We start from the raw sequence: 25284 nt of genomic DNA on the forward strand, positions 1-25284 counted from the left end.
TTCCCAGTCCTCCCTGTTGGGTGATCCAAGTTTCTTCACAAAAAAGGCTAAGGACAAGAATACGTGGAGTTGGCAGGCTCATTGATAGCCTTGACCAGAAGGAAAGTGCTTTCCTTCGATCAGAAAATGGGCTGCGCACCCACTCTGGGCCAGTGCTGAGAAGAGGGCTGCAAGCCGGCATGGCTTGCTACCTAATTCCATAATTCCATCTGAGACAAGTGCTCTAAGAGGGACAGTTTGCCCAGAGAGCATCTCCTGAGAGGCTGGCCTGATTTGAGAGGTCAGGGGTCTATGAGCAGCTAAGACCTTCCACCCCTACCCCAACCACCCCCTGGTCAGAGAAGAGATAAACCCTTGCCCAGAATGTTTGCTGGTTTCAGAAACAGCAGTCCCACCCTCACCGCTGGGTGTTGCCAAGGTGTGGAGAACCTGATGTGATTTCAGGGGCCAAGGAGTGGGTGACTGCCCTGCAGCCTCCCATGAAGGGGCTGCACATGTGGCTGCCAAGCCAGTCCAGCTTTGGTTCCTTCTGTGTGGTTAATGAGACAAGGTTAACGTAAAATTAGCTATGAGACTTTCGCTGTAGCCCTTGAGGTCACATGTTGTCCAGGAACTTCTGGATCTCAAGTTAGTTTGGGAGTTAAGGCCTGGCTTAGCCAGCCTCTCTGGACTAGGAAGACCTCAGGGCTCTGCACCAAACTGTCCCATCCCTCCGCACCAAACTGTCTCATCCCTCCAGAGCCCAGGACCCACACCAGGGCCAAAAAGGTTTTCTCCATCCTTCTCTTTGCCTTCTGAGTTTGGGGCTCAGGTATTTCCAGGCACAAGCTCTAGGCTCTCCAGGTGCTCAAAGGCTCATGCCTCAGGGCTCTATGAGATGCACAAATGCCTGTGTGGAAGGAGCAAGGGGCCCTGAGCGTAAACCTCTCTCAAGTTGCCTCAGACAGGTCTCTGTGTCCTCGTTAGGATCATTTTCAGGGCACAGTCCATCTCCAGGAGCCCAGACTTGGGAAGAACTATCTGCACTATCCTGCCTCCTGCCCAGCTGTACCCCTGACCACTCTGAAGTGGGGCTCTTCTCAGACCTGGAAATGCACATGATGTCCAGACCAAAATGGGACTCTGCCTGGGTCTCTCCTCCTCACTTGAGATCTGTGCAGAGCCACAGCCCCCTGGAACCCATAGCTTTGCTGGGTTAGAGCTGTTTCAAAGATGAGAGAATGTGACTCCAGGATGCCAGCTCCACCCTCAAGTGCTAAGAGAAAAGATGCTCCCGAGGAGGAGGGGCCAGACGGCTTTGCGCTCAATTCCCCAGTGTTTCCTGAGGTATCTTACAGGTCCTTGAAATTTCGCCCTAGAAGTTAGATCCCTATTTTGGGTGGTGGTCAGCTCCCTATGGAAGAGGGAGCAGCCCATTAGAGCCTCTGGTTGCTAAGGACAGCATGTGGGACGCTGAGCTTTCCCCATCAAGCCATGCCCTATATCCTCCTTACCTGCTGTGGAAACTGCATATGTTCAAGTCTAAGGGGGCCACCATCGCTCAGAACAGGCCCGTCCAGAAGGGTCTGTGTTGTTGTTTTCATGAAAGGAGAAGTACCTGAGAAATGCCATTGCAGAAGTCAGTTCTGAGATGTTTGGAATTCTTCCCCAAGGAGTTGCTCCCAGTGACTTTGCTCTGTTACCACCATGCTAATGGGTCAACCTAACAGAACGTAATTAATTCAAACTCTCAGGGCTTGAAGTTTTTTTTAGCCCATAGCTGGTCTGAGATTTATTTTTGCATATTTGATCATCATTAGTGTTCTGCCAGGGAAATTAAGAGTATAGACCGAATTCTGGACAAATGGTGAAGGTATCTAAGAAGGCCCCCCACCCCTGAGGCCCTGGGGTACCTTCTGCTGGCCGGTGATCGGTTCGCAGTTGTCTCAGGGGCATGATAAAGCCGGGCTGTAAGTATCCCTCCCATAGAGATCCCAGATCCCCTTGTTCGCCTCTAGTGATATCTCACCCTGGAAAGTGAAAATGTGTTTTCTTTTAAATAAACTTGACTTATCATTTTTCTGCTTCAGACTGGCTCCTTTTTGTTTAGCCCTCTTTTCAGCTGATCCAGGTTGCTGATGTTGTGAACCATCTTGAGATTCTGGGCTGAAGGGCACAAGATCCTTCAAGCCACAAGCATTGCAAACTATGTAACATGTTTTATCAAGGTCATTTTTAAAACTGCACCTCACGTGACATTAATCTGTGTTTGGACATTGCCAAGCTGGAAGGATTAGGGCTTTGAGGGGGTAGAGTTTGAGATAGCCACTGGGGACCCAAAGAGGATGGTCATCCGTGGAGACATCTTTCCACCCACCCCAAGACAAAGGCACCTTGAACCACGGGCCGCCATCTCCCCCCACCACACACAGGTCGTCAAGTATATTCTGGTATTAACAGACATTTGTTCCATCGAGACGGGCAGTTTTAAAGTGTCTTGCAACGTAGGAAGGATAAAACTGTCTCGCTTATCCCTGTCTTCAGCTGTGTGCTGGCTCTGTTCAAAGCCCAGACAACCCATTCTCTGTGCAAGACCCTGGAGGGGCTAAAGTACAGGGAAATGTGTGTCTGCTGCCTGGCAAGCCTCAGCGATCCTATTCACTGACGATTTTAGACCCTCACTTTCCTTCCTTCCCCATCCCTAAGAGAAACAACCTACACCAACAAACTAATCGTTTTTGTTGTCCTTCTGTGTATACACTTTGGGCCCAACTAGTAACCTGTAACTATGGAAACGGAGGCTGCCAGCACAGCTGCGAGGACACAGACACGGGCCCCATGTGCGGCTGCCACCAGAAGTACGCCCTGCATTCAGACGGTCGGACGTGCATTGGTAAGTAGGCGCCTCTGCCGTGCACACCCTCGTGTCACCCTGCTCCCCAGGGGGGCACACCGTGTGGCCCGAAGTCTGCCAGCACCCTGCCAAGTCCCGGTTTCCCAGAGGGAAGCTTAAGGGAAACAAGGAAAGGAAGGCCCCATGGTCATGATGGGAATGACAGGCGTCCCCAAGGGAAGCTTTCTGTGGAGACATGTCCAGTGTCCTGCAGCCACCCAGGGCCGAGCTCCTCTACTCTGTGCTCCCCGCGAATCCTGACTCAGGCCTCCCTGACAGGAAGGGGCCGTTTCTGCATGTCCTCGTCCTTGATGTGGGGACTAGTCCACAGGTGGTCTGTGGGGAGGAGGAAGGTGTGTGTACCTAAGAAAGGCACCTTCTAGTTCTGAAGTGCAGCTGTTTCCTCCCCTAATACGGGAAACGCACAGCCAGACTCATTTAATCTGTACAACAGCCACCGTTCGTTATTTGAGCTGCCCACAGCTGTCTGGAAAACCAAGAGGTTTTCTCAGAACATTGCTTTAAGTCTTCATTGTCCTAAACTCCAGGGGAGATGGATGGTGTGAATCCTATGTGAGGTTTGGGTGTTTTAACTGCTTTTCATTCTGAGCTCACGGGACTCTCGCTGGACGTCCCTTCCCATTCAGTCCGTTCCCAGCAGTTCCCCTACCCCATCTGTTACATGGAGTCTTTTTTTTTTTTGAGTCTCGGTCACCTCCTTCCTCCTGGTCCATATTTCCAAAGGGAAACTTGAATATTTGTGATTATTTCATGCTGTAATCACTAGTAGATTTTTTTTCTCCCACTCAAAAGTAATAGTGAATTTTTTAACTGAGAAAGAGGAATTTCAAATTGGTGCCCAGAGTTCACCCTCTTCTTTCTCTTTAATGTTGGCAAACTTTAGAAACCCAACACAGTCAGTTATCATCTTTATTATTTTTTGTAAAAAAAACAAACAAACCCATTTCTTATTGTCAACTCAGAATACATTTCTTGAGGGACTTTCAAGTAACAGAAAAGGGGTTGGTAAGCAAGCAAAAGCACATGAAGCCCAGAGTTTGCTGTTGCATCCTGTACCCTGTGACTCTGCCCCTTGTGTCTCAGGGAGCTGGGCACTGGGCACTGGGCCGGGCGGGGCACTGGGCCGTCACCTCCATAGTCTGGGGCTGTAGTCACAGGGTGCTGCTGCCTGCGGTGATTCTCCCTTCCTCTGTGTGGTCTCTTCTTTCAGACAGCCATTTTTTATTTCATTTTATCTCATTCCTCCTGCTTTTCTGGTGATGGTCCCTGATTGCCTGTCTTGTCTGATAACTGACGTTCATTAATTATTTTCAGAGCCAAAAGCCAAACCAAACCAACCAATCAAAAAAAAAAAAATTAAAAGCCAAATCTGGTCTCAGACCAGTGTCTCTATTGCAGCCTGATCCCATCTAGAACCTCCTCTCCTCTGGCCTCTCTCCCGCTGCTGTCCTGCCCGGGGACTCTCCTGGGCCACACCGCCTCCCTCCTGTCTCGTCCACTCGAGGTCTCCCTCAGAGTTTGCCGTCTCCAGTGGAGCCGGCTCTGCGGCCGCTGGACCAGTGCAAACAGCTGCCGGGCCCGACACACACCCGGCCTTTGTCTAACACATCTTGTCTTTGTCCACCTGACTCATCTTTTATTATTTTTCTATTTTTTGGTGTCTGCTGCATGTGAAGGTCCCTGCTTGGATCTGCTTTCTAGAGTAACTTCCCGAGTGCCCTCTTTCCTCCCCTCTCGTTAGAAATCGTTTTCTTTACCCAACTCCTGCTGCTGTTGCTTCCACTTCTGGCCAGGATGAGAAACCTTTCATCTGACTTTGCTCACTCTTCATCGGTCCCCCCCTCGGGAATGAATGTCGCCACACATTTCCAACTGAGCAGAGAAACCGAACCAGCTAACCTCACTTGCTCCTCCACAGGAAGCATCTTGGCAGAGCTTTGTGCCCAAGTGGCCAGAATGCTCCCTGGCCTGCCCTAGGCCATTTCTCTCCCGCACACTCCTAAAACGACTAACTCCTCTTTGCAACCCCTCGTTGAGCACTTGAATGTTTAGCTCTAGTCCTCTATAGACAAGCAGGCAACCAGCGCTGCCCAAATCGATCCCATGGTTTTTCTGTCTATCCAACTAGATCCATTCTTGTGTGCGTGTGTGTATATGTGTACATGCCTCCGTATGTTTTGTTCTTAATTTTGCATGAGTGTTTGACACACTTTTGCGTCCTCGTGACAGGGCGTCTGCTGTCCCAGGTGCATCCATCACCGGACCTCGCAGCCCTGTTCCTTCCTGTGCCTTGTCCTATGCCTGCCTTTGCAGCCTGAGCTGTGGGGGTGTGTAAGCGCTTGTGCCTCTGTGAGCACCTCGGTGGTGCTGTCTGCTTCTGTGGCCCTCCGCAAATGAGTCCGGTCCGCTCTGACCTCAGCCTTCTCCTCTGTTTGTTTGCACATGGGCCCTGTGTTCCATCTGTGTCCCAGAGCATTTTGTGGTCACCCTTCCTTTTCTGCATGTCTCCTCCACCCCGCCCTCACTACCTCTTTGCTTGGCCCTAAACACACCCACCGTGGAGGTTCCTGGGATTAGCCCCTTGGTGAGGACACCGTGCTGGCCCAGCGTGCTGTGTTGGCTTTGTGTGCGCCACGCTGAGAGGCGGACTGTCTTGGGCCGCGGGAAGTGGGCTCTCATTAACCACCGGCTCCGTGTTTGTCCCTTACTTGTGTTTTAGAGAAGGATGAGGCTGCAATTGAGCGCTCTCAGTTCAATGCCACGTCAGTAGCTGATGTGGACAAGCGGGTGAAACGGCGGCTACTCATGGGTAACACTTTTCTTCCACTTCCTTTGTCATACTTGCACTTTTGTGTGTGTGTGTGCTGATGTGTGTCTCAGGTGTGTGCTAGCATGTGAGTATGAGTGTGTGTGTGCTTGTGTGTGGGGTGTGTGTGCTTGTGGGGTGTGTGAGTGTGAGCATGTGGGTGTGAGCGTGTACATGTGGGCATGTGTCTGTGTGGAGTAGGGTGTGCCCACCTGTCTGAGTTATGTGTGTTGTGTGACTGTGGGGGGCTCTACTTCAGATGCGAACTCACTTTTTTCTTTGTAAAGTTTGTATCCTCCATCAAACACGTTTGTTTCTGTTTGTGTGTTTGTAGCAAAGAACCCAGAGCAGTGTCTAATGGCCTGTGCATGTAAGGAGACATTTGCTGTAAACCTCCTCTGCTTGTAGTAAACCCCCACATTTGCTATTAGGACCCCCAGCGTCAGCAACATGGAAGCTGAAGAGGGCACCAGTGTAGAGAAGGGTTCAGGGTAGCACAGTCCTTATCTGTCTTCTCTCCTAAAGGGGAGGCCACCATCCAGTACCTCTAGTTCTCAGGGGACAAACCACCTTGCTCTCACACACCACTCAGGGTGTCTTGGGAGGCTTGCCGGCAGGGCGGATCCTGGGCCAGTGTGGGGAGAAAGAGAAGAGGAAACGGCTGCTCTTGGACAGAGCTCAGTCTGCAGAACAGAAAAGCAGGTCTGCCTCCTCATTCAGTCATTCCTCGTCCATCACTCAGTTCCACAGTTCTTGGGTTGTGGGCCTCACGGATGCACCAGCTGCCTGGGGCCTCCTGAGCACAGCTGTAGTGGCCTGGGACTGTACAGCCTTCTTTGTGTCACTCTGATAGCTCACACCCGCCTTGGCAGCTGTGGGGTCAGGTGGCGCAGTCTCCATTTCTCAGAGGGAGGAACTGAGGCTCCCTGGGATGCCCTGGCCTACCCAAAGTCACACACAACCCCACGTAGCTGAGCTCAGCCCAGAGGTCATGACCATGTGGGCTGTCTCAATTGTTGGGGTCACAGGACCATGAAGGTCCCAGAGAGGTAACCTAGTTTCATGGTCTTCATATGGATCTCCGAGGGCCCCAGGCATCTAGAGAGGAAGGACGAAAGAGGTGGGAGGGCCACAGGGAGTGACGTGGCCTTGTGTGCTGGTGAAAAGGCTTGAGGCCTGCCCGCCCCCTGGGGGTTTTGAGGAACAAAGTAGATCATGGGACTGGCTGCCAATGCTCTATGAACCTGAAAGTCTGTGCTAGGGAGGACAGTGTAGCCCTGTTCTCAGATGAGAATACTGAGGGCCAGAAAGGTCACAGCACTTGCCTCTGGTCACACAGACAGACAGAAAAAGCTTAGGTGGAAAGCCAGCTTTTTGCAAATTCTTTGGACAGGGTTGTCTTGTTGACTTGAGTGGTCTGAGTTGGCCTGGGAAGAGCTGGAAATGGCAGAGGGGGTGGGCTTTGCTGCTCCAGCCTAGGCCCAGCAAGCAGGTGTGACCACTATCCTGCAGGAAGGTGCGAGTCCATACTGTGGACTTTGTGGAAAGGTGGCTGGAGTGGCTAGTGGGAGCCCCAGAGCTGTCAGTGGTCTGAGGCCACACTCAGGTCTCAGAGGGCCCAGGCCCCCTGGCCACGCTTACTAGGAGAGGAGGGCTGGAGATCCAGAGCAGGGCAGAGCCAGGAGCTGGGCCCCTCAGGTACCCTGCACCCTAGCCAGGAAAAGGATAAGTGGCAGAAGAGGGCTGAGCTGAATTGACATGAAGCAGGTGGGTGTGGGGTGGGTGGGGAGTTGGAGAGGAGGGCCTCTATATTTGCTTTTTTGTAGTTAGACTCAGGGGATAATGGCCCAGAGCCAGATCCTGGAGCAGGTCAGGAGGCAGAGTTGGGGAGCAGGTTGGGAGATCTGTGCCAGGCACTGGGGAGGGGACCACATAAATGGATGATGATTGGCCTCCCCTGCATTCCCACCTCTCTGATGATCAAAATCCTTCCATCACACCCCCTTAGGACCTGTCCGATCCCACAGGCAGAAGAGACCTCTCTCCTCTTGTCTCCCTACAGCATTTACCATGGGGACAGGGCCAACAGCCAAGGCCTCACACCCCGAGCTAGGTAACCAGCCTCAGAGGCTTCTGCGAAAGGTTGATCTTGGGGCCCCAAGTCTAGAGCACAGGTGAGCCCCTACTGCAAGAGCTCATGATTGTTAGCACCTGTCTCTTCTGAGCACAGCCTGTGTGGTGCAAACTTAGGGTCCTGTTGGACTTTAGGCCCAAACTGGTAGCCCCCACTGAGTGTGGCTGCTCCCAGGCTACTTTAACAGAAGCAAGGTGTGGAGAGTAGGGGAGGGGACTACCCCTACTCTGCCCTGTGCTGGTCAGAGCACATCTGGGCTTCACGTTCAGAGCCAGGCACTGCATGGGGAGAGCAGCCTAGGCGGTGAAGGGAATCAGAATTGGGCCAACCTCAGCTGTTAATGCTGCCAGTGTTATTGGCCTGTGGGAGGCAGTTTAGCCTGGTAGATCCTGGGGCTGGTGGCAGCTTGAGTCCTGTTTGGGGACTTCTTTGAGGAGAAAGGGACAGGACAGGCAGAGGGGGAAGGACCCAGCAGTAGATGAGGAAGGTGAGACACTGAGGAGTTCTACAGCAAGATCAGACCCTAGGCCACCTGGCTTCAGGGTCCATGCCCTTTCACCACCATGCCGGCCAGCCCCCCACAAGAGGACAGATGAGCGCCTGGTGTGAGAGGAGACGAGGACCAAGTAAATGCACCACGTGGTCTGATGTGAGCAGGGCCCCTCACAGTCATGGTACAGGGCTCCTCCCGAGCGGGCACCTGTGCTGCCGTCCCCTGGTGGCTAAGATGGCCTCACAGGTGTCTTCCAGCCATGAGAGACTAGTTATCTCCTGTATCAACAGGGTTTATTTTTAGAGTGGGTAGGAAAGGGGGCAGGTGCAGGGGAGAGGGGGAAGCTGCAGGGGAGAGGGGGCAGGTGCAGGGGAGCTCAGGCCAAAGGGCTCCTGGGGCACCTCTTGCCAGCTCGATGAGCCTCTGTGGGCACACTCCCTTCTTTGTCACTCTCCATGGTGACCACACATGGGGAACAGACTTGTCCTCGGGTCCAGGGTGAAACCTCCTTTTCCCTGTATGCACCCTCCTTTCCCCGTGAGGTATCCAGGGCCACACCCCCCATTCTGGACGGATGAGCCATCAGAGTCTCCGAGTGGGCCTGTGGCCTCAGAGCCACAGCTCCTCATGGTGGGCTTCCTGCTCCAACTTGCCTTGCCACAAATAGAGGTGTGAAGTTTAGATTTCATACACTCTTGCCAGCTATGTGACCCAGAATTGTTTCAGAAATATTTTGTCCAGACTGCAGAGGTCACAGTCCCTTAGAATCTGCAAGTCATTTAATTAGCAGCCTCACCTTTTAACATGGCCAAAATCCAGGACAGAAGCAAAAAACAGAGGGCACAAAATACGTGAACTGAAACCAAGGCACTTTACCTGTATTCGAGCCTCTCAGTTCCTTGCTTGGAACTTGCTTGCTCTTTGTTTACCCAAGTTCTAACATTTTGGGTACAAGATTCCCAAGTTTAGAAACCAGAAGTGACATGAACACACCAGGCTTGACTAAAACCCTGCAGTGTTACTTACTGTAACTCACTGGCTGCTTTCCTTGGGTGCTTAGATCCCCATCTCCTGGCAGCACTGACAGCAGAAAAGGCCAGCTCTGCTAAAAACTGCTGGGGGAGGACACTGTGGTTCAGAGGCATGAAGTAGCTCCAGCTCTGCCGCTGGCCAGGACACAGCCGGAATTCCGGCTGTTCGTTCATTGTCAGTCTAGAATGTGTAGTGTGGATGGGGAGAGAAAACCTCCAGAGGGGGTGGGGGTGGGGGTGGGGTCTAGCAAAGCGGCCTGGGGCATGTAGGGCCAGGCAGCCCTGCTCCACCCTTGGGTTCTCAGTTGCACCCAGCAATTGCTGTTCATAACAGTTACCTCTGTCACTGAGCACAGGCTAAGAATTAGGTTAGTTATATTTACTTTAAAGTGGCCTCAAAACATGGAACCACTTTTAGATTCCCATTAAAATCAGTTAAACTTTTTGGATTTGAAGGTTGAAGTGGTTCAGTTATCCAGCAGACTCACTCCTGTGAAATGTCTGAGTGTGCAGCTGAGGGTGCAAAGCCAGTTTGCCACAGGCCCCTGGGACTCCTCAGGATTGATGAGATGCTGTGGGTCACGCTTGTCAACTCCCGGTTTTAAATCAAGTTCCTTTCCCAAAAGCATACTTAGGATAGATGGTTGCTGCTGCTAACAAATTACCACAACCTTAGTAGCTTAAAACAACACAGATTTATTGTCTTCTGTAGGTCAGAAGTCTAATGTGGGTGTCACTAGGCTAAATCAGGGTGTCAGCAGGGCTGGTTCCTTATGGAGGCTTTAGGGGTGAATCCCTTGCCTTCCTGTGTTAGTCCATTTCTGCTGCTTACAACAGAATACCTGCAAGTAGGTAATTTATACAGAAAAGAGGTTTTTTGGCTCACAATTCTGGGACAGCTGCATCTGGCGCAGGCCTCAGGCTGCTTCTACTCGTGGCGGAAAGAGGCAGGCAGCTCGCAGGTGCAAGCAGATCACAAGGCAAGAGCAAGCAAGGGGGACAGGGAGGTTCCAGGCTCCTTTAAACAACCAACTCTTGCAGAAACCAATAGATCAAGAACTCATTCACTACCTCCCCTCGAGGGAGGGTATTAATCTGTTCATGAAGGTTCTGCCCCGATTACCCAAACACCTTCCAGCACTGCCATGTTAGGGATCAGATTTTGACATGAGCTTTGGGAAGACAGCACATCCAAACTCTATTACTTGCCTTCTCCAGCTTCGAGAGGAACAGGGCCACCCACTGCATTCCTTGTCCTGTGGCCCCATCCTCCATCTTCAGAGCCAGCAACATCGTGTCTCTCTGACCCTCCTCTTCTGCCCACCTCTTTCACTTTTAAGGACCCCTTGTGATCACACTGGGCCCATCCAGATAACCCAGGATTATCTCCTGTCGCAAGATCTTTAACTCAATCACATCTGCAAGGTCCTTTTTGCCATGTAGGGTCCACAGGTTCATGGGAATTAGGATGTGGGTATATGAGGGGGCCATATTCTGCCTAAAACAGATGGTTCAGCTTGGGCTTGGAGGAACATTGGTTAAGGTGGAGCCCGTACCTACCCTCTTCACTGGCTTAGGCCCAGGACCACAAAGTTCCCAGCACATGGTGGGGGCTCTGAAACCAGACTTGATGGTGTGGGATACACCCTGCCCTCTTTGGGTGGGCTCCTGTCACCCCCCAGCAGTGGGCGCCCCCCTTCCTCAAGCAGTATCAGGGCATCTTCAGCCCACTCCCTCTGCCGGAGCTCTTACTCCTCACCAGTGCCATTTTGTCACTCTGCAGTTGCATAGTGCTTTCTGATCTGCTCTCCAGTGAGTCCCCCCACAACCCTGTGAAGCAGCCATCCCACTTTACAGATGAAGAACCTGAGGCCCTGAGAAGAGAAGCCACGTGGTCAGTAAGCAGCAGTCTGGGCCAGTGTCCTGAAGGCATTAAATGGCAGAATTCACAAGCAGCCCATGCCCAGGAGAGCAGAAATGCCTGACCTCCAGGCCAGTGACCCCAGTCAGAATTGACCTTCAGCCCCTACTTTCTCTGGGCCTTGCACTCTGCCCAGCCTTCACTTAAACCTACAGCTGCCCTGAGAGCTGGTGTTAAAGTATTTTTTTGTAGGTGAGGAAATGGAAGCACAGAAAAGTTGCTAGGAACTCCTCTCCCTGCACTGCTGCCGCTGGCATCTGCCCAGCAGCCTGCACCTCTCCGCCTGGCCCTGTTTAAATCCACTCTTCTCTGCTTCCTCTCGTGGTCTGGCTGGGAGTGGGTGCTTGGTGATGCCTGTGGAGCTCAGAGCAAATGGGGACACTGCCCAAGAAGCAGCTCCTGGTCTGAGGGGACCCCTGAACCCTTACTTCTGCCTCTGTACCTTAAGAGCCCTCTTCATAGACATTCCTGAGGATGTTGCCAGACAGAGCCTAGGACCAGCCCCAGCATCTGTGATTCTCTTGATCAGCAAACATTGCCTGGGCCTCTCCCAGGAGGGAGGGCCAGAGGAGAGGTGGAAAGCTTTGACCTTAGAGACACACTGCCTGGGTTCCGGTTCTGTCCGTTCCTTGGCAGGTTTCCTCACACCTTCTTGGGAAAGTTTCTTAACTTCTCCCTGAGCCTGTTTGCTCATCTGTAAAATGGGGATCATAGTAGTATGTACTTCCTAGCGTGTGAGGCTGAAACAAGCTAACGCATAGAGAGTGGTTAGAGTGGTGCCTGGCGCGTAGGAGTAGCCACTGCACATCAGCTATGTTGACACAGTAGGGGCACCAAGGTGCACACATGGGAAAGGGAAGTGGCCAGAAGGGGAGTTGTAGTGAGCAGGCAGGACACGGGTGGAATCCGGTCTTCCCCTTGGCACTTCTGTGCCCTTCCTCCCTCAGACCTGTCTCCCCAGCAGTCTGGCCATCTCTGTCCTACCCACTCCCAGCCAAACCCTCTGGGGTGTGAGGAAGCAGCTGACACTGGGCCGCATGGCCACACTTGGGGCCCCCTGCCTGCTGGGAGGAGGAGAAGGGAGGAGCTCTCCTGCTGCAGTTCACGGCGCTGCAGCCTTAGCCCTCTGGGCCCTGGGTTTCCGTCCGTCTCGTGGGCATGATCTGCTTCACCCCACCAAGCTCAGAGGAGATGGAGGTGAAGAGAGGATGCGAAGAGCCGGGCACACAGGACAGCGTTCCAGAAGGGGCTGCTTCATCATGAGTATTCCAGAGAGGGGCTGGAGAACCAGAAGGCCAGGGAAGACTGGGGAGAATAGGGGCAATTATGGTAATAATGGCCAACACTTGCAGGACACAGACTGTCCCAAGCCTTATTTTCCTGCACAGCCACCCTGAGAGGTCTAGCCAATGTCATTTCTCATCTGGATACCCACTCACACTCCTCCTACCCCACCCACCTGCTGGCTCCACGCCAGCCCCCTGTCCATACGGGGGCTACCACCTGCACCTCCTTTTCTGCAGCCACCATCTCCAGGGCCCTGGGTCTCTCCTGATTTCACCAACCTGTGTCCCACCCCCACCCCACACATCCAACCCACCTCCTGGAAACCACCCTCTGTCCCTCAGGCCCTGCTCACTCATCCTCTCCTGGGCTTCCTGCCTTGGTGCCACCCGTCACTCTACCCAGGCACCATCTTGGATGGTTCTACCTGGCAAAGGCTCATCCAGACCTCGCTGGACATTCCTTGCCTCCCCCCATCCTCAATACCTGCCCCTCCTCCACCAGCATCCCCTGACTTGGGGCAGAGGCCGGGTCTGTACCAGCTTGGTGACCCCTCAGAGAGCATCACAGGGTCTTGCCCACAGCAGGAATGTGGGGGAAGCTGGTTGGCTCAGTGAATGAATGAAGGCTTCCTGGAGGAGGTGCCATGGGATGGGTGGAGCTTCACTGCTCAGACAGGCAGGTATCCAGCTGGGAGAGAAGCACAGGAACCCGGAGCCTGGATGTGCTTGGCAGCGGGAAGGCACTTAGGCAGATCTGAGTGCTGGTAAAGGAGGTGATGACGGAGAGTAGTTCCCCAGGGCCAGGTGCTCAGCAGGAGGCCTGGCCATAGAGAAGGGGACAGGCCCTGTCTCAGGCTGAGCTGTGGCCTCCCTGCCCACAGGGTTCCAGAGCGAGGTTCCTGTTAGAGAAGGGTCAGGAAGTCAGGCTGTACCCCAGTCACTGGACTGGCCCAAGTGGCACTGGTCTCTGGTCAGCTCAGGCCCCCCACTGAAGCTTGAGCTCCTGCCCTCAGTTGGGCCTCACACATGCATGACTGAGGCTGCTAGGTCATGTGACTCATCTGTGTCAAGGGGTAAAGTGGGTGGATGACCGATGCCAGACAGGGCTTACTAGAAGAGGGGACAGGGCGTTGGCTGGCCCCAGATGGGGAGACTACAGCTTAGAGGGTGTGTGAGCCCAAGGCCACCCTGTGAGTTGGGCAGAACCAGGGTTCCTGTGGCCTGGGCACTTTTGGGGACCAACCCTAGCTGGAGGGGTTCCTCTGCTGCCTAGTCACCTGCTCAGGGTAGCTAAGAGTGGAGGTGAGTCCCATAGATGGAAGGTGACCCTGCTCCACCACCCCCCACCCCCACTTGCTTCACACTCTCCCCCATCCTGGTGAAGACTGGGCACCTTGACTCCCACGTGCTCTCTCTGGGGCTCAGCCCTCATCTAATCTCCAAATACCCGAGAACACTTCTCATTGCCCCCCCCCCCCCCCGTCCCTCTCCCCTGGGCTCTGGCTCAGCCGCCTCCCTGTCTCCCAGTCCTGTCTGCCATGGGATGGCAGGCAAAGCCATCTTTCTTAGGAACAAATCTGAGCATGCCCCTGCCCTGCCTTCACCCTTTCCCAGGTTCCTGGGCCTCAGGATTTGGTCCAGTGGGCTCCAAAGCCCTTCCAAATGTGACAGCAGCCACATTTCTGCCACCTAATTACACCTCTCCCACCCTCACTTTCTGATGTTTTAACTAATCCAGTCCTGGTCCCCTTGCCCTGCTAGCACCCAGGAGGTCCTGGCGTGGTGATGCTGTTTATCCACTGTAGCCACAAATGAACGGCACCCTGAAGAGCAGTGCAATTCTTCGTTCACCTGCAACCTTAGGAAGAACCCCAGTGTGTAAAAGCAGGTGAAGCTGACCTCTGCCACCCTGCCACTGGCTCCCTCTCACCCCACCTACCTGGGAGGCAGAGGCCTGCTCCTCCTCTGCCCCCCAACCCCCATGCTTATCTCTAGCTGGATCCAGCTAAGAGTGGGCCAAGTGGTGGCTGCAGACCAAGGGTTAGTTGGCAGCTGACTGTTGACTGGGGAGTAGCCAGAAGCTCATAGCATCCTTAGGCGAGATTTCCTGGTCTGACCCGAGGGAGTTGGGGTGGTTTCAGGTTGTTCACCCAGGCTGTGTCTTTGTTTTAAGGACTACGTGTTTGTTCTTAGAGCAGAGAAATCTTTGATTAGAATTTTGCTCCAATCAACCTGATTCCTCTTCCTGGCCCAGATTCTGGAGTCAGACCTGGGTTTGGTCCTGGCTTCTCCAGTCACTAGCTATGTCAGCACACCAGAGTCAACCCACATCTCTGAGCTTCCATTTTCTCATAAGCAAAAATGGGTTGTAGTCTCTGGAGAAGCTTGGATGAGACACTAGATGGGCAGAGCCTGGCCCTGGGTGTGGACCATAGCAGGTACTCAGTCACATCCCATTCTTTCCATCTCGTCTTCTCCAGGCCGTTAGCATTTTGCTAGGGCACTCTGGAATGCCACTGAGGAACAAAACCTTGAATGACAAGTCCCAGACAATGAGGTGATAAGCCCAGGGCCTGCTTGGCCTTAGTCAGATCACATTGGTGGGCTGATGGAAAACCTGGAGAACCAGCAGGATTAACAAGCACCTTTCCACAATCTGGACCCCCGGGAGGCCCGCACAGCTCACAGGCTGGAGCTCTAGAGAAAGAGAGAAGACAGACTCCAAGTCCCAGCTTCCCCCTGTCCCTGGTCCCATCTTTGTGAAGTCATGAGATAGGAGGGGTGGGAGAAGGGGCCGCACCACCAGGAAGGCCCTATTTGGAAGCACAAAGGTTCGTGCTCAGGCACTGGGCACTTCCTCCTGCTGTAATATAAAGCCTCTGTGTTCTTCCGAGTGGACAGGGTATTCAAGACCCATCAAACCAAATGAGGAAACCTCTCCCAAGGTGTGCTTTTCTTGCTCCTGGGTCCCTCAAGCCTCCTCCACCCCCTTACTGCAGACTTACAAGGCACTGTCCCTCAGGTCCCAGTGGCTTCTGCTTTCTGAGTACCTACCAAACGAGCACGTGAGAGGGTGGTTTACGATATTCACAGCACATCTCTGGAATCATAACCTCGCCTGGTACCTCTGGAAGACAGTGCCATGACAAAAATTTACTTCACCAAAAACTCTCCTGTCCAGGGCAGTTCTTGGGTAGATGGAGGTCCTGCAGGGTGCTGTGGGCCTTCAGGCTTTTCATTTCTGTACGGCTGGCCAAAGTCAGCAAAGGTCCTCAGTGGGCCTCAGAGCCACCTGGGCTGTGTGCTAAGAAGGCCAAGACCAGGACCCACCCAAGGAGGAGCGTGGGCAGGGGCCTGCTAGCCTCAGACACAAGCAGCACTTCTGAGGCCTCTTTTCCCACTTCCTCCATGGGAGCCCCCTACCTTGTCAGTGCTGCAGTCCCAACCTCCACAGCCTCCCTGCTTCCAGCTGCACCGACCTCCCTTCCCCCCTTCCCCACATGCACACACTGTCACCAGCATGTCACCCAGGGCCCAGCTCCACTCACAGGCTCTCATCCAGCAACTGCCCTCAGCAGATGGCTGTCAGGAGTGGCCGTCTGCCCAGCCACAGGCATAGCAGGTGTTCCAGCAGAGGTGGGGAGGCAGGAGGCAGAGGCAGCGTGGTTAGGACCTGGGCACAGGCACTGGCAGATAGGATGAAGTCCCCACACCACCACCCCTACTGAATGACTGGAGAGGTAGCATGAGAGGCCACAGCCACTGTGCCCAGAACCATGCTGGACACAGCCTGCTGCACAATACTAATGACAGGCCACAGGGTGTCCTGAGTTCAGAGGGCCCCTCAGGAGACAGGGCACGTGAGGGAGACCAGGGTCACTGTGGAAGGGCCTTATCAGGGAGTGTGGCACTTATCCCAAAGTGATGGGAGCCATGGAGGCTCAGCAGTCTGCTAAGGGAAGAGGGTCAGAGGGCAGAGGAGAGGGCAGATCAGCTGCGAGTACCAGTAACTAGCCCCTCTGCACAGCCAGCTTCAGCTGATTCTAGTGGCAGAAGGGCGGGTGGACCAGTTGTGACTGAGGCCTAAACAGGTTGCAGTCAGAGCCTTGGGCTGTTCCTGCCACCAGGGTCAGGCCTTCAAGGGACAGGGCAGAGGTAGGACTGGCAGAGTCTCCTTATGACCCTGGGCCTACACGGGACCCACCAGATCAGAGCCTCTGGAGTTAGGGTCAGGCTCAGCAGTGCCAATATGCACATCAGTGACTCCCGGGCACACCGCAGGTAGAAAGCCCACCACCTAGAGGGGAGAATCCTTTGCTCAGTGTCCCCTGGTGCATTGAGAGTTAAGCCCAGCACACTGGCCTCTGGGTCCACACCCCATTCTTGTGGACCACCTGGAGCACTCACCATGGCCCTACTCAGGACAGCATGCAGCACTGTCTCTTCTCAGCCAGGTGAGCCTGCCTGCTGACCTTCAGTCCCACCCACCTCAGCTTCCATCTAGCCCTCTCGGTGCCCTTGACTCTGGCTGTTGCTGGAGATAAATCAGGTTCATCGGCACCCTCCCCTGCCAGGCCCAAAACAGGGTAGGTACTCATTCCCCTTGCTTCATTTCATTCCTCATGGGGCCTCCAGAATCCCTGCTCATCAATTCAGTCATTGAGCACAATTCATCAGTCACCTCCTGTGCATGGGGATCACACTGACATGGCCCTGCCTGGAGAGAGTGTGGTCAAGGGACAGCTCACACCACATGAATAGACAGCGCTGCCATGTGGATCAGAGCCCAGGGCAGGGCTCAGGAAAGCTGGGGGACGCAGTGCCTCTCGAGTCCTGAGGAATTCATTAGGCTGGGCGAGGCGGCCATCCTGTAGAACCCTGTGGAACCAGGGAGTGCAATGGGGCGTGGAGTAGGAGGTGGGCAGTGTGAGAAAGGCAGGGTCCGGGCCTTACTTTGTCTCCCCTGATAAACTTGATCTCTGAGGCATGTCAGGTTCATTTCTGGAGTCCCTCTTCCCCAGCCACCTAGCACCCATGACCCATCTGCTGCCCTGCCAGACTGTGGTCTCCATGAAGCTAGGGACATAGGCACATCTGCCCAGTGCAGGGCAGTTCAGGAAGTAATTGCTGAATGAGTCAGCAGCTGACTTTAGGGCTCTGACTCCATACGCAGCGGTTCTAAGTGAGCACATGGTCACAACCATAGGACGGTTTACAAAGCACTGGCACAGTCACTGTTTCATCTGGGCCTAGCAAGAACTACAGTAAATATTCTCATCTCCACATTACACTTGAGGACAAAGACTCAGAAGCAAACGGACTTCCCCAAGCTCCCACAGCCACCGTGTGGAACCCTGACTCCATAGCTCACGTTTTGTCCGCTACACTGTGATTGAGACTGCCCTTCAATGACCTTGCTGGACCTTGCCCAGACCTAGGGCAGTGCAAGCATCCTCCCATCCTTTGCCACTGCTTCCCTCTGTCAGAGCCCTGGCCAGGCTGCACACAGGGCCTGGCCCAAAGCAGGAGCTCCTCGCCCACCCAGAAAGACCAAAGACTGTGCCTTTAACTTGTTTGGGATTTTTCTCTTCACACTTTAGAGCCCCAGTCAGCCCCAAGCGAGGCTTCCCCTTTGTTACCCAAGCCCTGTAGGGTAATAGTTCTCTCCACTGGCTGGCCAGGGAAGCCAGGGCACCATGGGTGCAGGTGCCTTTCTGTGAGCCACCCTGAGGGACCTCTGTCAAAGCCCCAGTTCTCTGGACTGGTCCAGCTCACTCACCAGCTTAGAGTCTCAAAATCCTGGGCTCAAATAGTGGCTCCTCCCAATAGTTGTGTGACCTGGACACAGCGACAGCTTCCCAGGTGTGCAACCTGTGTAGTTTCCCAGGACCCTGCCCTTAAGAGGGCCCACCATTGGTTTAATACGCTGCATCTCTGCCTTGAAATTCTTAACAATTTTTGAACAAGGGCACTTCGTTTTTATTTTGCACTGGGTCCCATAAATTTTTTGGCCAGTCCTGCATGGACAAGTTACTTTACTTCTCTGGGCCTCAGTTCCTCACCTGCAGAAGTACCCCACTTATGAGGCTGCTGTGAGGCTTGTTGAGGTTAGTGATGAGAAGGTGCTTTGTTAACCATAAAGGGCCGTGCTGCGGGAGGTTTTCTTCAGGTGGAGAACGAAGGCCTTTAGAAAGAGCCCAGCAGCTGTCATCTGGAGCCTGGGTACAGGGAGAGAAAGTGTGCAGGGCAGATTCCTGGGACAAAAACTCTTTGAGGTTTAATTCTGCCCTCTTCCCCTTCACAGTCCCAGTCGCCTGAGGTTCTGGTGGCAGACTCTAGCTGCACGTCCCCGTGCGTGTTTCTGGATGGGGTGTGGCCTCACAAGGCAAGCCTGCAGAACCGCTGCTTCCCTCGAGTACCAGCTTCTCCTTGGCCCCTCGGTGGGGGCGGGGGCTGGGATGGGGATGGGAGCCCACTCACCCCACCTCCCTACAGGCCAGAGATGCCGCTGCTGCCGTCCCCAGCTAACATTTGCTGCTTGCATTTGGGGTGACGCTGTAATTAAGACTGCCTGCTGTAGGGAGAGGACAGGGCCGTGTGTTTTCTGAATCTCTCTCTGAGACAGCATTGGCCTAATACCAGATCTGGGTGACCTCTGGTCTTGGGGGACAGAGGTGATGCTGCTTTTATGAGTGACTCAAGAGATGAGGGTTGTGGCGGTACCCCAGGCTGATCGCCATCAAAGGCAAAAGGCCTCCTCAGTAGCACCCAGGAGCATCTGCTTGGAAACTTGCAGGGAGTAGGTGCTCAATCCCACCCAGGCCAGCCTGTGCTATAATTAATTGTAGACTTTAGGCCTCAACCCCCATTTAGCCCAAAGGATGTAGGTGGATTTTGTCACTGCTCTTTGCATATATGTTACATTTTACATTGTACATCTGTTAACCTCAGAACAATACAGCTAAGATGGGCACGGCAGAAGCTACATCCCTGTGTTGTAGAGGTGGGGCTGGAGGCCCAGCAGCCAGGGTGGAGGTAGGGACAGGCTGACTGCCAGTTGCCCCCTCCACTCACCCCGCCCCCACCCAACGCAAGGCCTGGCACAGAGAAGGCCCTTGGGGAATGATGTCTCCAAGCATTCTCACATGAGCCCGAAGACATGAGGGGTAGACTCAGTTCTCTAGCTACCCATGGTAAGGCAGCAATCTGGAGGAGGGACCATTTGGAGGCTGTCATGGTCACATAGGAAAACAGTAGTGGCCTGGCCCAGAATGGCAGCAGGAAGAGCAGGGGCGATAGTCAGGAGATGTTAAGCAGCAAGACCGGGCCCTGGACCCTAGGTGAGGTGGAGGAGGGGGCTCCTAGGAGTCACTAGGGCTGATCAGGGCAGCATTCATGGAGGCAGGGAATGCTGGAGGAGGAGCTAGTAGGGAAGGAAGGCAGAGGGTTGAGTACAAGTTGCCAGTGGGCATGTGCTTTGTTATGCAGGCCCTGGAGCTGGGTCTGGCTGGAGGCAGAGATTTAAGCCTGTCAGGTGGGCCACTGGCCTCAAGGAGCCATGGAGGTCAGAGACAGACCTAGTGGGTCCCATCCAGTTCTGCCACTTAGTCTGCACAGCCGTAGGCATGATCCCCAATGCTCTGCACCCGTTCCTCGTTAGGGAAATGGAGGGCACTGGAGCTGGGAGTCAGGGTTGGACCTGGTGTGTGGTGGCCATCATGACAAGGCACTATGGGGTGGAGTGGGGTGCCCAGCACCCAAGAACAGTCCATAAGGCCTCAGAGCCCCTCACTCAGAGCCTGAAGTTTAGGTGCCAGCCACTGGCTGCGGCAACACAGGGAGACTGAAACTGTCCACTGCAGGAGAGAGAGTGCAGTGGGGATTCAGAGAACAGGTGACCATGCTGCTCAGCCCCAGCCCTCTCTCTCAGTCTCTGTCCAGCGGGCAGGTGAGGCCAGCAGATCCCCAAGGTTCCCTTGTTTCTTGAAAGTCGAGATTTCACGTCCCATTGGTGCCTCTCAGAAAGGAAAGGACCTACAAGATCCTTGGAGCCCATTTGGATGGGTCATTTCTCAGGGACACAGCCCCAGTGCCTGCATCCTACCCCACCTCCACCACCGCAGAGAGGCCCAGTGTGTCTCAGCCCAAGCTCTTGGCACTCACTACTCCCCTTGCCCCCTTCTAGTGTTCCCCATCTCTCCAAGGCCCGAGCCTTAATTGCCTGCACCTGGAAAACAGGCACATTCTATGCCCCCCTCTCCAGAGAGGGGCTGTCCCACATAAAAGGCACTCAGCAGAGTAGGTCAGCTCTTTGATTTCGGGGTGGGGGGCGGGATTTCTCTCTCTGATTGTGAGCCCAGGAGGGGAAGCTGCATGTGTTGAGCAAGTACTCTGTGCCACGACCCAGGCCAGGTGCTTTTCAGTGGGGACTTTATTTGATCCTCACCTCCGCCCTGGGAGGGAAGGCTTGTTGTCCTCATGTCCCAGGTGTGGGTACTGAGGTCCAGCCCCAAGGGGTGGCCTGCCTGCGTCACTCAGTGAGCAACAGAGCCAGGATTTATGCCTTGGCCTGCCCACCTCCTCTGCCTCAGTAGATGGTCCAGTAGAGAGCCTAGAGGGCATGAGCAGGCCAAGCGCCAGTCAAAAGTTGGCCAGCACTGATGTAGAGGCCAACATGCACAAGTACAAGGAAGGGCAGTGGCCTTCCTTCTGTGTCTGGGGCTTTAGGGAGGATCCTTGCGAGGTGGTCCTTCAGCTGGGCCTTGAAGGGTGAGTAGGCAGGAGGCCTCCAAGCCACTGGACCAGCACACTGCAAAGGCAGGCATGTGGGAAGGCACGCTGTTGGCTCATACAAGCTGTCCATACCTAGCTGGGGGGCCAGAATTCATGGAGACATACTGAAAGACAGGCCAGGAAGCATCAGAGTCAAGGAGACGCCTCTCGGTGGTAACTACATCTCACCCTGTGATGGTGAAGACATTAGCCATAAGCAGGAGGATGGGTGGGCCCCTGTTGCAGGACGACACCCAGCACTGCAGCCCTGCAGAATCGCAGATGCACACTGGAGTGTGCGTGCACACACACACGCAGAGAGGAGGAATGTCGGGTCTCCTTATCCCCCTGTAACCCCCCTCTAAGGTGAAGTTCAGAGGAAAGGCACTGCGAATTTGATCTAATTACCAGCACAGACTCCTGGCAACTGAAAGTATATATTCATTTATTCATTCACTACGTTCATTCCCAAACTACTCCCAGAGAGAACTGAAGGCAGCTTGCAGAAATGCAGACATCACAGAAGGACAGACACTAAGAGAATAAAATGATGCAGGAGGACCTTCATGGAGAAGAGTCATCAGGGCCAGGCACCCAGGTGAAACCACAGTCAAGGCAGGCAGGGGAATTCAGTTGTCCCTCTACTTCCTAGCAGCAAAGAGAAGAGAGAAGGCCACTCAAGCATAGTTTCCACAAGATAAAAGCCCACCACATGCTCGGGAGGAAACCCAGTTGGCAAGGATCAGAGGTCCGGGAGAGCAGCTCCTCTGTGGGTGAGCTGGCCCTGCCAGGCCTGGGGAGGATCACTCTCAGCACACATCGGCTTCAGTGACCTCAGTTATGCCCCCAGCCACTCCAGCCCCTTTGAATTTTGCAAAAGAAAAAAAAAAGCACTAGACAAGTTTCAAGTGGACAAAAACCAGATGCCTCTGGCTTATCGTTCAGTGAGAACAGATGTTGGGCCGAGAGCCTCATCAAGGTGATGCATGGTGTACGGGCCCTGAGAGCCTCCCCTCCAACACCATGGCCAGGGCCGCAAGCCATTTTATACACAGAGGAGTTTGGGAGCCCCAGTAGCCTCTTGATAATCACCAGTTCAGACTTGGAGTCTGAGACCAGGCAGGGCAAAGATTTAGGAATTAGGCCTTGGGCAGTTAAATAGCAGCCAGGCCAGTGTCAGCGCTGGCCCCAAATAGTGATATTGACCTTTTTAGCAGTAACCTTTACCAGCATGGTCCTCTGCAAATTGCAGACAGTTTGCCCATCCTTTATCCATTGTCATTCCTCCTCACTAGCGACCCCTTGGGAATGGTGTCATTCTCCCATTTTACAGATGGAGAGCCTGAGGCTCAGAGAGGCAGTGCAGCTTCCCTAGGGCCCCACAGCTAGAGGGTGTCAGAGCTGGAACTTGAGCCCAGGTCTTCTGTCTCATAGGAGATCTCCCATGGACAGAGAAAGGCGGTGGCTTCTGCTCAAGGAGGCTGAGTGTCTGTCTCTTTTCCTCCTCAGAGACATGTGCAGTAAATAATGGAGGATGCGACCGGACATGCAAGGACACAGCCACTGGCGTGCGGTGCAGCTGCCCGGTTGGATTCACACTGCAGCCGGACGGGAAGACATGCAAAGGTCAGCTCATGGGGCCATGTTGGCATGTTCCTGCCTGTGCTCACCTGGCACAAATGCAAGGCAGGCAGGAGTGGAGGCCAAGAGCCCCCAGGCACTTGCACAGCTGGGCCCAGCCGCTGGGCTGGATGGGGGACTTGGTGTGCGTGCTCAGCCATCACCTGCATTGCTGATGGAGAGGCCAGGAAGAGGGAGGATCAGCCAGAGCCAGGGGGGTTCAGGAGAATGCTGTCGCACAGCACATCAGAAGGTTCTTGGGCCAAAAAGTTCTTATGTCAAATAATTCTACTGCGCATTGGGTTAAACAATTAAACGAATGTCTTCACTGTAGGACTTACTGGTCCTTCAGTGACTGGTTGTGGCTTCCCAAGGGTGTGGAGTGTGGTGCATTTCCTAACCACTGAAACTTTCATTGTAGCGGGTCTTACAGAATCGGTGGGGACAGCCTGGCGCAGGGCCATTCGGGAAGCACAGGTCTACTTATACAGGGGAAATATAAGGACACTGTTGTTATCACTGAAGGAGCAAAGTTGTGGTGGGATCTCAGCTGAAGGCATAAAGGCACAGGAGGACTTGTGTTTGCCATTAGAAGATAAGGAGTTGGGAGGATCTGAGAGTGATTGCAACTGCAGGAAGGAGGGAACGGGCTGATCTGCCTGCCGGGTGCTGGCAGTGAGAGAAGGGAAAGGTTTCTCTTCCCATCCACTCTCTGATTCATCCCACACAGAGTTACTGAGCATCTCCGGGGGCGTCTTGGACCCCTCAGGAAACAAGAAGCAGGGGATCTGGGGAAGGGAGAGCTGGCCAAGCTCTAGAGACAGGCGTTGGGGGAGGAAGGGGCCAGCCACCCACAGAAGACCAGGCCAGGCAAAGGCTGGAGGTGATTATGGAACCCCAGGAAGCCACACGCCCTCAAGGCAGGGATTTAGAGCTGAATGCCAAAGCCTTCTGCACAGAGGGGTGAAGCCAGCAGCTCAGCGCCCCCCAGCGGCTCCATATTCCCTTCAAATCCCTTCCTCCCCCCTTGCCAGGAAGGGGGGATGCGGGGGGCAGGGTGTGGAAGGGGAAAGGAACTAGAACTTCCAAAGTCCAATCAGTGAAAATATTGAAAACAGAGGTTTAAAGTGACTTAAAATAGTCCAAGGTGGACTTATTTTTAAGCCTGTAAAAATAAACAGCATATGATTTCTCCTTCTTGCCAACTTGCTGGGAAGAACACAGTGATTATTGACAGAAATAACAGTTCTTCCGCCTGTTTATTTGGAAATAAAGCCCTTCTGTAGCCACCACTCAGCCCGTTAATAGCCATGGTGCGTCCCTGGCAGGCAGGCAGGGGGGTGGCATCTGAGTCCTCGCCACATGGACTCGATGCCAGAAGTGACTGGCCAAAGAAGCCAGAGGTCTGTGCAGATGTGGGCGTCCTCACAGCCCAGGGAAGTGCAGCAGGCCGGCCACTTGCAGTCGGACTCTGGGCCAGGAGGGGTAGACTGGGGCTGCGCTGCCTCCCTCTGAGGCACAGCACTGACCTGGGGCCGGGGCGGGCCAGGGCTTAATTCCTGAGGTGAGGCCAGGGCTGCCAGGAATGGGGGGTTGGAGGCCAGGAGCTCACCACTGGGAGCCGACCTGTCTGGGCCGGAAAGGGGCCTGGGCAGTCATGTGGCCAAAAGAGAGCAACTAAGAGAGGAGCCCCTGCTGCCCCCCATCCCGTGGTAGCCTGAGAGGCACTTGTTCCCCCACACACTCCATTTCTGGGGGAGGGGAGGCGCTAAGGAGAGCTGTCCACACAACCGCAGGCCCACGAGTCCGAGCCCCCCACCCGGCCACCACGTTTCCTGTAGCTCTCCTTGCAACAGTCGGGGCCCTTTAACCAGGGCTGCCCCTGCTCAGCTCTTTGGCCAAACCTCCACTGTGGACATGGAGCCACAAGTCTGTGGCTCGAGTCACAGTCCCTAGGGCCCTGGCTCCCACTGGCCTGCGGCAGGAGGTCATCTCACTCACTCATGTCCCAGATGTATTTTCTGGGCCCTCCTGTGTGTAGGGCCAGGGAGGTGAGTGAGCAAACAGACACTCCCTGCCCCACCCAGGTTCTCTGTTGAATGCAGAAGGCAGCTTTTAATTTTTAAAATCACTAAGACAAACGTGTATTACAGACCCTTCCTGCTGGAGAGACAAGTGCGGCATGGTGGGAGAGCAAGGAATGGGATCCTGGCTTGTGCTGGAGGTGGGAGAGGTCAGGGCAGGGGGCTGGAGCTGGGGGGAAAGAGGCAGCATTAATCAGCAGTGGAATGGCAGGGAGGGGCACATGGGCAGCATTTCCAGCAACGT

At 54.3% G+C, this 25284-nt stretch overlaps 1 protein-coding gene across 1 annotated transcript in view; it reads left to right on the forward strand.

The window, feature by feature from the left end:
- Positions 1–25284, forward strand: part of SCUBE1 (signal peptide, CUB domain and EGF like domain containing 1) — a 135870-nt gene that overhangs the window by 67909 nt on the left and 42677 nt on the right. Inside the window, exons 6-8 of the mRNA XM_063115609.1 lie at positions 2756–2872; positions 5613–5702; positions 22846–22962. Of these exons, the coding sequence (XP_062971679.1) occupies positions 2756–2872; positions 5613–5702; positions 22846–22962 (324 nt within the window). The remainder of the gene's footprint in view (positions 1–2755; positions 2873–5612; positions 5703–22845; positions 22963–25284) is intronic.

This window comes from Cynocephalus volans, chromosome 12 (genome assembly GCF_027409185.1).
Source record: "Cynocephalus volans isolate mCynVol1 chromosome 12, mCynVol1.pri, whole genome shotgun sequence".
Classification (NCBI taxonomy): domain Eukaryota; kingdom Metazoa; phylum Chordata; class Mammalia; order Dermoptera; family Cynocephalidae; genus Cynocephalus; species Cynocephalus volans.